At 35.0% G+C, this 15,440-nt stretch overlaps 1 protein-coding gene across 4 annotated transcripts in view; it reads right to left on the reverse strand.

Moving 5' to 3' along the window:
- Positions 1-318: 318 nt before the first annotated feature.
- Positions 319-15,440, reverse strand: part of PSME4 (proteasome activator subunit 4) — a 103,883-nt gene continuing 88,761 nt past the window's right edge. For 3 of the 4 annotated variants that reach the window (XM_020996224.2, XM_020996222.2, XM_020996223.2), the window contains 9 exons: positions 15,106-15,237; positions 14,398-14,606; positions 13,835-13,920; positions 8,763-8,891; positions 7,774-7,929; positions 5,206-5,368; positions 3,512-3,645; positions 2,564-2,702; positions 319-1,991 (listed from right to left, as the gene is read on the reverse strand). In XM_020996224.2, the coding sequence (XP_020851883.1) occupies positions 2,568-2,702; positions 3,512-3,645; positions 5,206-5,368; positions 7,774-7,929; positions 8,763-8,891; positions 13,835-13,920; positions 14,398-14,606; positions 15,106-15,237 (1,144 nt within the window). In that variant the 3' untranslated portion in view covers positions 319-1,991; positions 2,564-2,567. The remainder of the gene's footprint in view (positions 1,992-2,563; positions 2,703-3,511; positions 3,646-5,205; positions 5,369-7,773; positions 7,930-8,762; positions 8,892-13,834; positions 13,921-14,397; positions 14,607-15,105; positions 15,238-15,440) is intronic. The other variant, XR_002326419.2, reaches the window with a different exon arrangement.

Below are 15,440 nucleotides of genomic sequence, written 5' to 3' on the forward strand. Positions count from 1 at the left end.
AATCTTCCAAGTAATTAGTGGTGATCTTTCCTAAATATGTGGTCCTCTACTGATCCACTGAATACTATTTGTTTAGATTACTATGTTCCAGAATTTTCTCTCAGTGAATAAATTCATACAATCCGAAAATGTCACTAGTATGGTATCTTTCCAATTTTGTGCAGTCATATTAAAGGATAGTCTTGCACTTAAGACACCTAGTTTAAAGCTGTCAGTTAACAGATAGTTCTATGAGATTAAAAAAAAAACAGTAGAGAAAAGTACCAAATATCACTACACACTTAATTTTCTTCCCAGAATTAAGACAAAAACCAAGTGTTACAAACAATCCATTTATTGGGTTTTGAACTAGGTACACAATTGAAATAATAGTTTTGGCACTACTCTATACAGTGATTACGTCTGTGTGCTGACACTTAGGAAATACTGCACTAGGAACACTGCTGTGCTTAAAGTCTGTATTGAGTCACTAACTCAGTAGGTAGGGATTCAAAAACATATTTTTAGTGTTCCTGTAAGGAAGACTGTACAGGTTGTGTGAATGATGAAACACACCAACTTGTGAATTATTTCAACTTAAGAGGTACCTCGCATCTACAAACTTGCCACAGAACATGGGATGTTAGAATTTAGAAATGCACACAAAAAGTTACATGAGACATACTAATGAGTTAAATGAAATTCAAATCAACCCCCTTCCCTTCACTCCCCCCTAACCCACCTTTGCTTTTGTAACATGAAAAGATAATTAAGGAGAATAATTTAAACACACAAATAATGGCATTTGATTAGATACAAAAGCCATAATATCACTATAGCATAAACATCTAAATGTGAATTTTACAAATTAATTTCATAAGGATGTCGTGTAAAAGGTTGTAATCTGTACAATGTCTTGCCAATGCAATACCTCTACAGTTTATACAGTCTTTTACATATATGCAACATATATTAAATAGGACAATTAAATAGCCAATAGTCATCAGCCTCTCAACGATGTTGCAGGCAAAAAATATACAGAACTTTCACAAACTCAGCAGTCTTCCATTTATGCAAAGTACAACAGGGTGGGCCAAACATATTTTTGTAAAGAATACAGGGTAAAAAAGTCAGTTTTTTTGTTTTTGTTTATTTTTTAATACACACAACTGTATACACACACTCCAATCAATTAAAATGTTGCTCATCAGTCCTCCCCGCCCCACAGCCCCTCCCCCCTTCATCTATTGGCTCTATTCAGCACCAAAAACTCTAACCTACAGGAAGCAGGTGGACATAGGCTTCAATTCAGTATCTTGGTCAAGCACTCCACCAGGTCATGGATGAAGTTATAAACAGTTCCTCTGTTTTCCCTCCTTTCTAACTATGGCTAACCTGATCCAGGCTGAAGAGGTTACAAGGCTTTCCACAGCCCACAGCTTTAAAGTCAACAAAGATTTAGAAAAAGTTCAAAAGAAGTTGAGATGAGTGAAATGACAGGACCTGTCAGCAAATGGATGTTTTTGATCCCAAGGAGCAATAGTATTTTAAAGGGTTCCCAGATTCTGGTCCTGGATGCCGAGGTCTTAATTAATATTGGACAAATGTTTGTTTGTTGAAGGTTTGCAGCTCTTTGAGATGTCGCACAGAGAAAATTATCTACTGATAAATCGGGGAATGCATCCTGACAAGTGAAGATATCAAATGAAAGCTGGGAACCTATGGAACACAGACCAAATGAGACCAAACATGAAAACCACCAAAGCAATTAGGCTTGACAGGCAGTTTCAGAAACCTGCCAAGAACTCCCACAGCTGGTACCTGAGGAACTGGAATTTTTGATGAAAAGAGCCTGAAGTTAAGGCTACTCATCTGTACTGGGGAAGGAGGAGGGAGAGTTTCAGTTAGGCATCAGGATCTCCAAGTCTAAAAGTTTTTATACATGAAATTTCTTTTGAGTTTCCTCTCTCACTGCAGAAAGGTTTCTGGGGCCTCCCTCATTAATGCAGAACCTGTAACAAATAGATAAATCTAGATTAAACATTTTTATACTTTTAAAGAACTTGGGATGAAAAGGCTGCCTATCACACTAAAATTGTCATCAAGGGCTGGGCCAGTAGCCTAGAAACCCTACAACAAAACAAATAAGACAACATCTGGCCAGTATTCCCATATATGACAAAGGCTGAAATGGTGATAGATTTTTTCATATGTACATTACCTGGTTAATATCCAAGGTGAAGAGACAAAGAAAAATTCTCTAGAACTTCATTTATATTAACCACAAGAAACGGTGAAAAGGAGACAAGGGTTACTAGAATTGTGTGCATTTCCCTTAGTGGGCTATTTGCAAAAGGAATGGATTCAGATATATGTTACACCATACACTGAAATCTATTGCTAGTCATGTGTATCTAAGGTTGCTAAAGTAAAATATTCTTTTAGCTGCCAATCCTACAAAGTGATTATCATCCAAGAATATAAGCAAGAACACAAAGAAAAATTTGTTATCTCAATTTTTAAAAAAAAACCAAGAACACTACTTCCTGATATTAGAGTTTTTAAAGTCCAGAACTTTACTTACTTTTCTATGCATAATAGCATGGTGACACCAGGAGATCAGTGAGCACAAGCAGCTGATCATCAGTGAATTGTTGTTTGTGCTCCTGCCAGTTGTCATGGTGTGTTCTTCGGAAATTAGATAAGGTCTTCTTTACAGTCATCTAAAGAACAGGTAATCCAAAGACTTTTAACCTTTTCTGAATACACTTAGGCTTATTAAAGAGGAATTAAATAGGAAAAAAAAATTCTATCTTCTAAAACGGCAGTTCTCAAACTCTTTTGGTCATATGTGACCAAATCAAAGTTCTTACCCCACACTTTTTTTTTCTATAACAAAAAAGACCTCAAGCAAATCAGAATTACTGAGAACAACAGTAACAATAAATAGTAACAATTATAAATAGTAATGGCTTTAAATAATAACAATTCTCAACATACTTCTAGATAGAGTGGTAAGTGTGTGATACTACTATTCAAGATAACTTACACAGAACAACTCGCGGTCCATACTATAATCCAACAACAATCACACTTTCATTCTTAAATTAAATGTAAGATACTACCCAAGGCTAGCTATTCCGCATTCAGCAAAAATGATAATACTTAAGAATAAAAACTAGAGGGGCGGCTAGGTGGCATAGTGGATAGAGTACCAGCCCTGAAGTCAAATCCGGCCTCAGACCAAACACTTCACATTTACTAGCTGTGTAAACCTGGGTAAGTCACTTAACCCCAGCTGCCTTAAAAACAAAACAAAACAAACAAAAAAAACCTAGTGTGATACTGGACACTTTTGGGTTCCTTATAAGTGGCTCTTTGCTACAATAAAGGTAAGAAAAGGGTTGTCAGAAGCAAAAAGTAACAATCTGTAGTTTTAAAAAAACCATTATAATAAAATGTGGTTGGTTTTTTTTTTGGGGGGTGATTAAAAAGATTGATATGGAATGTGTAATAAAATTAAAAATTTTACCTCAATAGGCTGGGGATCATTCAGGTGTGCACTGAGATTCATCAGGAGCTGTGGCATCCAGGTAGGGACATCGTAAGGACTAGATAAAATACATGCACCAATTCCTAGCACTCCAGCATGGCGATTGACCAATTCTGAAAAGAAAGTAATTTCCTTTAAACTATTCTGGTTTTTTAAAAGACATGAATACCATTCAAATGGATGTACAAAGCATGACAAATACAAGTCTGAGCTACAGCTACCAAAGTAAATGCATTTAGATACTTAATAGAGATTCAGTAAGCTATCCTTAGTATCCCTAGACTCCTTTGAGCTGAATGATGGTACTACATATGGGATTTAGTGCTAGGAATATGGCCCGTGTCCATTAAAGCCAATGAGAGGAAGGTGCATTTCTGACCTTCAGGTATTATTTATAGTAGCTGAGGCCTTGGAACATGAAAAATGAAACTTAATCTCTAGGTCTCTTTTCCTTATTCAATCTACATAAATTATGTAAATAATCCAATGTGTTTTAGGATTTTTCCTACCTTTAGTTTTTTCTAAATAAAAACTAATCAGTCAACTATACTGTCAATAAAATTGTGAAAGCCAAGCTGCCTTATTTTTCCTTAATAGTTCCTCCTATATTAACAGTATTACATAAGCATTATAGTATGATATATTTAATCAAGCATACAAAATGATAAGAGAAACTCATGGAGCCAATCAACCTGATAATTAAACCTAAAATCTCTAAATCTCTCATGTGTCTCTCACCTTTTATTTTTTCCTTCCCATTTTGGTATTAATAGAATCACAGAATTTCAGGAAAGCTGGAAGGGGAGTTAGAAAAGTTTGACTCCTACCTGAAGCCTGAAACCCCTTTGCAATACTGCTAATGAGAGAATTTGAGAGACAGGAAGGACTTCAGCAGCCATCCAGTCTAACTGGTACTGGAAGGCAATCTCAATCACAATATACCCAACAAGGAGTCATCAAGCCTCTGTTTCAATAGCTCCAAAGAGTTACCAACCACAGGACCTATCACTTGTTGAGGCAGCCGACTTCCCCTCGAACACCTTCAATGATAGGCAATATATAAATTTCTCATTGTTATGAATTTGCATCCCTTTGATTTTTACATGTTGGTGCTACTTCTATTTTCTAGAGGAAAACAAAATCCCTCAACTATCACGTTCTTAAACTCTTCATTTCCTTATGGTAAGGGTGACAGCACCGCACTGCTCAGGTTAGACCAAACACTGAATATTTTGTTCAGTTCTGGCTGCCACATTTAGTAAGGCATCATTATAATCCAGAAGAGGGCAACAAAGATGATGATGAACCCAGGATTCAAGCTACATGAGTAAAAAAGATAACCATGAGACAATAAGACACTCATTTTCAAGGGTCAGAAGGGCTATTATATAGAAGGAAAATTAGACTTGTTCTTTTTGGCTACAGAGAGACAAGGTAAGAAATATGGATGAAAGTTAAAAAGAAGCAAATTTAGGTCAGATGCAAGAAAGAACTTCCAATAACTAGAGCTCTCTAAAAATAGAATAGACTGCCTCAAGAAGTTAGAAGTCTTCCAGCAAGATGACCACTTTTCAGGTATGCGGTAGAAGAAATTCTGGTCCTTGGTAAGTTGGACCAAGTAGCTCCTCATGTTTCTTCCAGACCTGAGATTCTATGAAATCATGTACTGTTACCTGCAGATGGAATGGTGTCTCCCACTGTGCCAGGGTCTCGCTTTCTTTTTTTAGGTAGCTTTGTCTTGCAAAGTTGCTCAAAGTGAATCTGCATAGGGCTATCCATGGTAAGGAAGCTACACTGCAGTAGCCCACTTAAGGTGGTAGCAGCCATTTCGCGAACCTATGAAAAGAGACTGTTACGTGTACCAAGGTAGACTACCTTTCAAAACAAACAGAGACTACTGGGAAGGCATGAGAAAAGAATTATTAAATAATTTTATGCAAAAAAATTTCTTACAAAAGCGCAAGATCTTTTTTTTTGAGGGAGTTTCTATCAGATTAAGTAGGAGATATACAAGTGTTACTAATTATGAAACCTAATGTATACTTTAAAGCTAAGTTTAATACATTCTATATCACTTATTAAAAGTTTTAAAATTGTTACAGAAATGCTAGAAATTAGTAGAAACTCATTCATTTTTAGTAATAAATTACAAACTGATAATTTTCATCAATCATTTAATTACAGCATATGTGTAAGAGAATTAGCTATTCTTTTTCTCATCAATTTCATAGGCTATTAACTTTCAGTATTGGCTTACACATTTTTTTTTTGTCAGTCCCAAGGATTTTAAGAAGGGTAAGATTCAGATACACTTTAGACTTCTGCTAAGAATTCACTGTAGCATATTAATGATAAGAGGATAAATTTACAATTAGGCATTTGGACATGGTATTTAATAACAGACATTCTGCGTAAATTTAAATTGATAAACTTTCAATAAATGTGATGGCCCATATTTAGCAAAAGACACTTTATAAGTAGTTGAACATAACGTTCTCATATTCTATGAAATGGAGGTTGAATTTAAATCTAGTGTGTTAATGATGAGTGCTTGAGACTTCCATCTCTCAATTCTCATGTCTAAAGGTTATTATTAAAATGTGAACAACTTTATGTTAATTGCTATAAGAAGGATAAGCTAAAGCCTAACAAAAGTGTGACTGGCAATTTGTGCATAATCAATGGACTAGGTTACACAATGACAAAAAAAGTGCTAATACAAATCCCAGAATTAGAGTGGAAAGAACTGGACTACAAAATGAGCAAACTAATGAGCTGCAGTAATTTCCATCCAGTTCCTAATATCAGACTCCATTTTTCAGGGCTATTGAATTAATAACTAATTAATTACAAGACTCTGCTCTAAGGAGCACCTAGAAAAAAAGTTCATAAAATTAAAGGTTAATTATACACCATTTCCACACTAATTGCTGGGTTTTGTTACCTGCCTCTCCTTTTAAAAAAAAAAGACATTGAAAATGAAAAATCCAGGGATAATTCAAAGGGAAAATTATTTATTGCAACACATTCCCCCTTCCCAGCAAGCTTTTGGAAATACCAGGTTCTGCTTTTGTATAAAACAAACCAAAAAAGGAAAAAAAAAAAAGGCCTGAGCTTTGCTTCTCCTGATTGGACTGTCCAAGCCCAGGCAGCCAAAGTAAAATGATCATCAGGTCCCTTCCACAAGAAAACCTTAAGATAATTAAGCCTGCTTTTAATTTTACCACTTAAACTTAAGGTGGGACCAACTTTCACTGTCTTCTTTTTAATAAGTCTACAGAAATTAATTTTAGCAACTCAAAACTGAGAGATGTTAAGTTAAAACTCTGGATGTAAACTTAAATTTGATCTATGATCTCTCCATGTTAATTTAACTAATGCAGAAAGAATTTTGTGCCAAAAAACTTATTTTGGGAGCTGATTTCAGGTCCTTTACTCCTTGACAGTATGAGAAATGCTTTATTGCTTTTACAATCTTGGAGACCTTTGTTTCTGTTAGTTTCTAAAGAGATCTCTCTCTCTCTTTCTCTCTCTCTCTCTTTTTTTTGCTTTTTGGTGAGGCAATTGGGGTTAAGTGACTTGCCCAGGATCACACAGCTAGTAAGTGTCATGGGTCTGGGGTCAGATTTGAATTCAGGTACTCCTGACTTCAAGGCTGGAGCTCTATCTACTATGCCACCTAGCTACCCCCCTAAAGAGATCTCTTTTAAAAAAATCACAAAATATCCAAGAAGAATACAATATTATGAGCAACTTGGTCTTAAATTTGCATATTTTATATATTTTTAAGGTCCTTTCACCTTATCAATTGATACAGCAACCTATGAAATAAAGCAGATGTTACTTTTCCCATTTTAACAGACGAAGAAACTTGGGCTCAGAGAAATCAAGAAATTTGCCAAAGGTAATAAATAAGTCATTGGTGAGTCCAAGACAAGGGCCCATGAATTTTTCTTTCCAGTCTGATTTTCATGTAGAAGTACAGAAAATTTTAATTGAGGTATCCAAACTATTCCTTATGAGATGAGTTAAAAGAAAATTACAATGATAAATAAATTTTAAACTTGAAAATAGGACATAGCAACTTTTAACCTGCAAGAGCTGTGTGAAGACAGGGAAGGAATTCACTGTTCCAAATCCTTAAAGTATACTGACTGTTGTTGTTTTTATTATATAGTAATATTTTTTAAAAGAAGAATTAGTTTTATTTAGTCAGAATAAAAGAAAAATTCTAATTTTACCTCTAGCTGTTCATCTTCCAACAGACCTATAACAAGCCATCTGATATCTTTAACTGCTTCTTCATTGTTTAGGAAAGTAAAGAGATTATAGAATACCATGGTTTGGAGGTAGGTCAGTACCGTGTATCTAGCATGCCAAGAACTGCTTCTTGCTGTCTGTTTAAAAAAAAAAAAAGCAAATACTTTATACAAAAAAAACAAAAGTTTAAAGAAAACACTACTAAATTTATCAGGTGGCACTATATTCTAAACCTAATGTAATTTGCTTTTCATGAGTTTAATTAGGTCAATGTGGTCTGTCTATTTGCTTTTAAGCAAAAACTTCAATAATCTAGTCTTCAAGAAAATTTAGTGACTAGGTGGAAACACAAGGGAAGGAATGGTAGGAAGTGGTGGGAATTGGTAGTTATCAGCTGGGACTGGGAGTAGGGGAGGGGAAATAGTAGGAAACCATTGCATTTGGAGTGGGGATGAGATTTAGATACAAACTGATCCTGTTGGGACACTTACTGATCATGGGCAAGTTACTATTCCTCTTACTTGAGTTTCTTCATTAGCAAAATGGAGAGACGATAGCAACAATAATCTCTTTATAGGGTTGTGAAAATCAAATGAGAGAATGCTTATAAAGTATGTCGCAATACTTAACAGACTTAAAAAATTAAGGTAACTATTATTACTTTCATCAATGAATACCAAAGTCTGGTTTCAGTGGACTTCAAAAGAGACTCTAATATGATTGTTCTCTGGGTTTTTGTGACAATGGCTTCTTTTCCTCTGTCTATACTAGCTCACTTCAGGGGGTTCAATCCTCATCTCTAAGCAGATGACTCCCACAGCTACATATATATTCACCCCTAGTCTCTCCTGAGATCTAATCCCAAAACACAAACTGCCCACTCCACATTTTCAACAGGACATTCCACAAGCACCTTGAACTCCATATGTTCCAAACAGAACTCAATCTTTCTAATTCAGTCATTACTTACTTGTTTTAGCACCTGAAGCACCAAAGGCACTTGTTGAGGGTAAAGCAACCCCTGAGACATTAATGATAGACACAACTTTGCATCTCTTTTTAATTCATCATAGCTATTGTCATTTTCAACTGGGGCAATCTAGGAAATAAAAATAAGCAAAAAGTTAGCAGCTGTTGCTGAGTAGCAATATATTGTAAATAAAGATTTTTAAAAAATTGATAAGTACAGTGACATCTTAGGAACTGCAGAGAAGGGTTGAGATCTGTATCTTTGAAATCATCAAAATATGTGGTTAACACAGGGTGCTAAACTTGACACAATTATTGACTGTTTCTTCCTTCTTTTTATCTGTGGTTTCATCAACATAGGGAACTCTTCCCATTGAAGTTTCCTTTTTTATCTTCGTATCCTAGAGTCACACAGCTAGTAAGGATCAAGTGTCCAAGGCTGTATTTGAACTCAGGTCTTCCTGACTCCAGAGCCAGTGCTCTATCCACTTTGCTACCTAGGTGCCCTGGCTTGCCCTTTTTATTGTATCCCTAGTACTTAGCATAGCACCTATTTTACTAAATGTTTATTAACTGATTTTATATATTCAGTGCTCAGCAAAGTGCCTAGCTCATAGTAGGTCCAGCTTAAAGGCTCATTGATTGATCTACTCCTTCCAACAAAATTGATTTGGATTTAATTTGTAATCTCAAAGTCCTATAAAAATCATGGAATCACCTAAAACTACTCACTTTAACATGTTAGATTAGCAATAACATACTGTTGTCACAACATATTTCAAAGTAAGAATTTAAGATATAGTATTTTCAAGTGGAAAAAGAATATGTTCTATTAATATTAAACTCAATAAAATTTTAAGTTTCACTGGTCTTCATAATTTAATCTCTACTATACAAAAGAACATATACATATATTATTATATATTCCTATATTCTATGTTTAAAACGGTATTTCCTCCCAAAAGTCTTAACTGTCACTTTTCTCATGCTTTACAGCTAGAACACTGTAGGTCAACATGTCCATCTTACAGTATTTTAATTTGTTCAACAATTCTTAGATTGAATATTAATTCAGAATAGCTGTTGATAATTATGATATTTTAAAATAAATTCCATTCCTATGGATTTAAATATTTTCTCCCCATTCTCTTTTCTTTCCCCTACATATATTATTTTATTAAATTACGCATACTATCTAGTTATTCAATAAATATTTATTGACTGCCTGCTATCTGGAAGGCACAGTGATAAGTGCTATAGAGGATACATAAAATATTATTATTGTATTACATTATAATATATTATTAAATATTCCTTATGAAACTTCCAATGTATTTGTGGTGATAAGACACGCATAAAAAGGCTCTATTATGAGGTAGAATATTTAAGTATAATAAGATTGCTGGGAGGATTAGATACCTGTACTGCATCTCTAAGATATACCTTTCAACCTAAGATGCTATTATTTCTAAGAAGTACTAAGAAAATATAACTTCCAATTTTGCTTGGGGATGCTAGTATAGTGAAAGAGGAGTGAGATGACAGGAAATCAATGCTGGAATTTAAAAAAAAAAAGCTACTTTGAAGAGGTTGCATTTGAGTTGGACCTTGAAGGATTTTGTGACCTCTAGAAGCAAACAGCATAACCAAAAAAGTACTGAGACAGGAAAATAGATTATATTTAAGTAAAGTCAAGGAATCTAGAGTTTGGCTGTAGCTTATAGTGGATAAAGGTTGGAAAAGGAGGTTACAGCCAAACTATGGAGAGCCTTTAATTCCAGGCTGAAGATTTGGGACTTAGAATCACAGACCATTAGAAGACAACCAGGACCTTAGTAACTAAGTCAGCCTCCTATCTTACAAATAACATTTAGGTCATAAACATGACTGAAGATGTCATCTATTTAGGAGATAAAGGATTTTTAAAATGATGAAAGACAGATTAATTTTTCACTGAAATCCTAATTAGTCCACTCTTTTCTGTTTTCAGAGTTGAGAAAATCTTTCTTTGAATCCCCAGAGTGTTGCCACATAGCAGACATCAAATAGGGGTAAACAGGTAGCACAGCAAATAAAGTACTGGCCCTGCAGTCAGGAAGACCCAAGTTCAAATTCACTCTCAGACACTTTCTAGCTGTGTGACCCTGGGCAAATCACTTGCCCCCATCTGCCTCCATACCTCATGTGTAAAATGGTCTGGCACAGGCAATGCCAAACCACTCCAGTATCTTTGCCATGAAAACCCCTAATGGTGTCACAAAGAGTCAGACGCAACTAACTGACTAAACAACAAGAGACCAAAGAAGCATGCTGACTTAATTATCATACTTCTTGTTCCACTCCCAATTTCTTTAATTTCAATATGTGAAAATGTATCAAACACTCTAAAACACTTGTTTTTAACAGTGTTAAAACCAAGTTATTTTAACATCATTATTCCTCTTTATAAATAATGTCTTCCTACCAACCCCCTAGAATTGTGTTCCCACCACTTTTGCTTGTCTCCAATCTTTTTTTTTAAAGGAAAGAAAAAGTTGGAGGATGACTCAGCAAAGGAGACAGATAAAGAATAGTTACATTAGGTGGGATGAGAACTAGGAGAAAGTGTCATGCAAAGCGGGTGGGGGGGAGGAGAGAGTATATAGAAGGAGGGAGTTTTTGTTTTTAAAGAAATGTGAAAGTTTATTGTGAATCACCTTGCTAGGCTAGTGACAAGAATGGTAGAATGTTCTTAATACAGCTGGGGATTCTTAAGGCTCAAATACTGAGAGTTGATTAGGCATACACTATGGGTACTATTTTGAAGGAGAGGAAGAGGAAATAATTTTTTTCTTGATTGATTTTTATTTCTTTTTAATTAATTAATTTAGTTTTCAACATTCACCTCCACAAGATTTTGAGTTCCAAATTTTCTCCCCATCTCCCTCCTCCCCCCACCCCAAGACGGTGTGCACTCTGAATGCCCCTTCCCCTAATATGCCCTCCTTTCTATCACCGCCCCCTTCTCTTATCCCCTTCCCTATTTTCCTGTAGGGCAGGATAGATTTCTATATACCCCATTGACTGTATATCTTACTTCCCAGTTCCATGTAAAAACAATTTTTAACATTTGTTTTTAAAACTTTGGGTTCCGAATTCTTTCCCTTCTTCTGTCCCTACCCACTCTCATTGAGAAGGCAAGCAACTCGATATAGCTTATATATGTGTAATCATGCAAAACACTTCCATAGTAATCATGTTGTGGAAAACTATATTTCCTTTCATCCCATCCCACGCCTGCCCCCCTCCTGTTTACTTTATTTTCTCCTCTGACCCTGCCCCTAAGAGGAAACAATTTAAAGAGCAGATTTCTAGTTTTGAATAGTACTAATTTAGGGGGTCCCAGACATCTGAAGAACCAAATATAAGTATCACTCAGTTTTAAATGGTACCCAACTGTTTTCAATTTCTAGAAAATAAAAATAAGTGTTACCAGCAAAGATTGGTAACACTTTTCATCTCCCAGAGCCCTAAACATCTATTCTCTCTCTAGTCTCTTTAAAACTAAGAGTTATCAGTCACCTATGTGGCAATCTTCCAGCAAAGGAAGTCATCAGTTAAAAAAAAACACAACCAGTTTTTTTTAATAATAAATTAGTATCTGAATAAAATATTTGTTGAGTAACACAAACAAGGACAATTAGACTTAAACAACCTCCTTGACTAACAAAAAAGTCTGATTTATGAAAGACCTAAAGTGTCAAACTATACTCAAGTGTCAAAAAGACAAAAGCATCAAAAACTACAGATATGTCAAGAAAGAGGACCATCATGATGAACAGTAATGACATCACTGGTAACATTCAAAAGAGCAATTTTGGTAGAGTGGTGGGGCCTCAAGCAAGATGTTAAGGGGTTGAGAAGCGAGTATAGGTAAGAACATATAGACAGCACATATGGATTCCTCTTTTTAGAAGTTTGCTAGTGAAAAGAAGAAAACTGGGGGTGGGAGAAGTTGAGAGAGAATGAAGAGTACAGAAACCTCAGGATATCATAAGGCTAATCATGTTGCTGTTTTGGACAATGACATTCATGTTCCACCTAGCCTTATGTATTTGTAATTGTGGTTGACCAAATCAAGTCTATTTATATCCATGTTTTATTTTTAATTAGGTTTTTAGACATACAGTATGAAAGGCAGCATGACATAGTGGATAGAGAATCAGCTGTTGGATCAGGAATTTCATTTCTGATACATAACGGCTGTGGGACACTGGGTAAATCACTTCAGCTCTCATTACCACCCATATGACCTTTGAAGACTCTTAAGTTACAGAAGAGTTGCCAATCTACATTGGTAAATGCAGTTTATTTCCCTATACCAATAAATCTAGACCAGAAGAAAAAAGACAGTATAAGCTACAGAGATATTTTCTTTCTACAACAATACCTGAGTTATACAAGGATGAAAACATGGCTTTGGTCTTGGCATTATCATCTAATGAAGCAAGTATTGAACTACTACAATTCATCTATCACAGTGAGCTGATATTCTTAGATCAGATGAGAAGTCATATGCAACCAAAGATATTTTTCTTTGGATATTTATTTTATAGTTTCAAGCATTAAATTTTCATAGATACTAAAGGATTATGATCTTAATTTTTAGTGATTATAAGGCAACTATGACTCAGAAAATGGTTTCTCATCAAAATTACTGGCGATTTTTTTTTTAAAGAAATCCACTACCCAGTAATTGGGGAAAAAATAAAATACTATTTAAAGACAGAAAAAAAAAGAAATCCTTTGCCTAACCAATTAAAATAGCTCAGAAACTGGTTATTCAATTTCACTGAATAACCAATGTGTTACAACAGTACAGTTTGATGTAGTAGCCTCAGGATTATTCTTTTATTTTGTAGGTGTTTGATTCTATCAGATACTCATCTGCTCTTTCTCAGCATTTTTTCACCTACTACTACCACAGATACTATCAGCAGATTACATCATCCTATCACCACCCACCCCTAAACCCCTAGGAGGGAGGCTGGGAAGGAGGGACATACACCTTCACAACCAGTACACAGGTAATACCTTAAAAAACAATGGCAAAAGTTGGAGCTGCTCTGTGACTGCCGTAGAAAAGGATCGTCCTGCACTTGCCATCAGCCACTTCAGTACTGTATGGGGACAGAAATGTAGACTCAATGATCAATAAGTATGAGAAGAATGAGCGACTAATGCTTAATCCCTCACATAATAGAATCACAGAACTATATTAGTGCTGGGTAGCAAGAGTGGCATTTGCTCTACAGCCTTTCCACATAAAGGCATGATATAACCCAATGACACTACACAAATACCACTACAAATCCTTCTGTTGCATCAATGGAGGCCTCACAAAAAAACACCAGCTTATCAGATAATCAATTTCTTTTTCCAGTCTACCCAAAATGTACACTTAATATAACAAAAATAAAATAAAATCAACTTCATACACTATTAAATCAGTATAAATCAATACCAAACAGGCAAATGGATATGCTAAAAAATGAATTTACTGAATCAATATTCAAGACTATATGTCAAAAAAAGGTGTCCACAAGTTTTGCTAATCTCCTCAGTGTTACCATTATTAACACAATTGAGTGACTCACTAGTTTTCAATAGTTTGATGCCCTGAGTTCTTTCATCTTCTTCACCAACTCCATTCTCTTCCATAACATGATTCTGGATTTCTTCATCTACATCCATTAGGGGTTTTAGTTTCTCCAGGATCCGGGCAGTGAATTCAGGAACACGAGGAGACTTTGTTGGCGCAGTGTTTGGCAAAGAAACATCTATCATGAATATATAAGTCAGTACACTGTAAAATAAAATAAAGAAAAAGAAATACATTAATAGAGACCACATGAATACATCTCATCTTCAGAAGTCATGACTCAACTAAACATGTTTTCTGAATTTTGCTTTAAAGTATAACTTGAAACAACTAGTTAATTCTTTTTCCCCCAACCATTTCATATGATATAACATGACAGCCCTCCCAAGTCAACTTTCCAAAGAAGAAAATTTAAAATGCTGAAAAGGCATTAAATAACTAAGCTTGGAATCGATACTTTCTGTTGAAGAGGCAAAATTCAAAACCATTAAAACAAACAACAAGAACATCCACATAAATATGTAAGTAAAGAAATTAATACATAGATGGGTCCAAACATATAAAAAAAATTAAATATACTGAAGAAGTCAATTAGAAAATGTTATCTCTTCAAAATACAAGCAATATAGATTACAAACTAAAAAGAAAAGAAAAACAAACATACAAGAAAGATTTAAACCACAAAGAGGAAAGCAATACTTACCTCCCTATCCTTTCCCTGACATTTTTGTAAACTTGAGTGAGTTTGGGTTCTAAGTACTTCAGTAACCTGTGTAACAGCTCAGGTACCCTCCATTCTTGCTGTGCAAGCCCACCTTGCAGTACATAAAGTCGACTAAAAAAAAAAATTTCATCTTCATCATTTATCTTGATACATTAATAAAGACAATTGCTCATTATTACACAGAAGTTACCTTAATTTTTTCAGATATTAATCATGATCACAAAAATACCACTGACTCTTAATTGACGAAGAATACCCCTCCTTATGCCTATATAAAGTATCTTCCCATAAGTTCTCATTTGTTTTTCACAATA

This window comes from Phascolarctos cinereus, unplaced genomic scaffold (genome assembly GCF_003287225.1).
Source record: "Phascolarctos cinereus isolate Bilbo 61053 unplaced genomic scaffold, phaCin_HiC Scaffold_2;HRSCAF=192, whole genome shotgun sequence".
NCBI classification, from domain to species: domain Eukaryota; kingdom Metazoa; phylum Chordata; class Mammalia; order Diprotodontia; family Phascolarctidae; genus Phascolarctos; species Phascolarctos cinereus.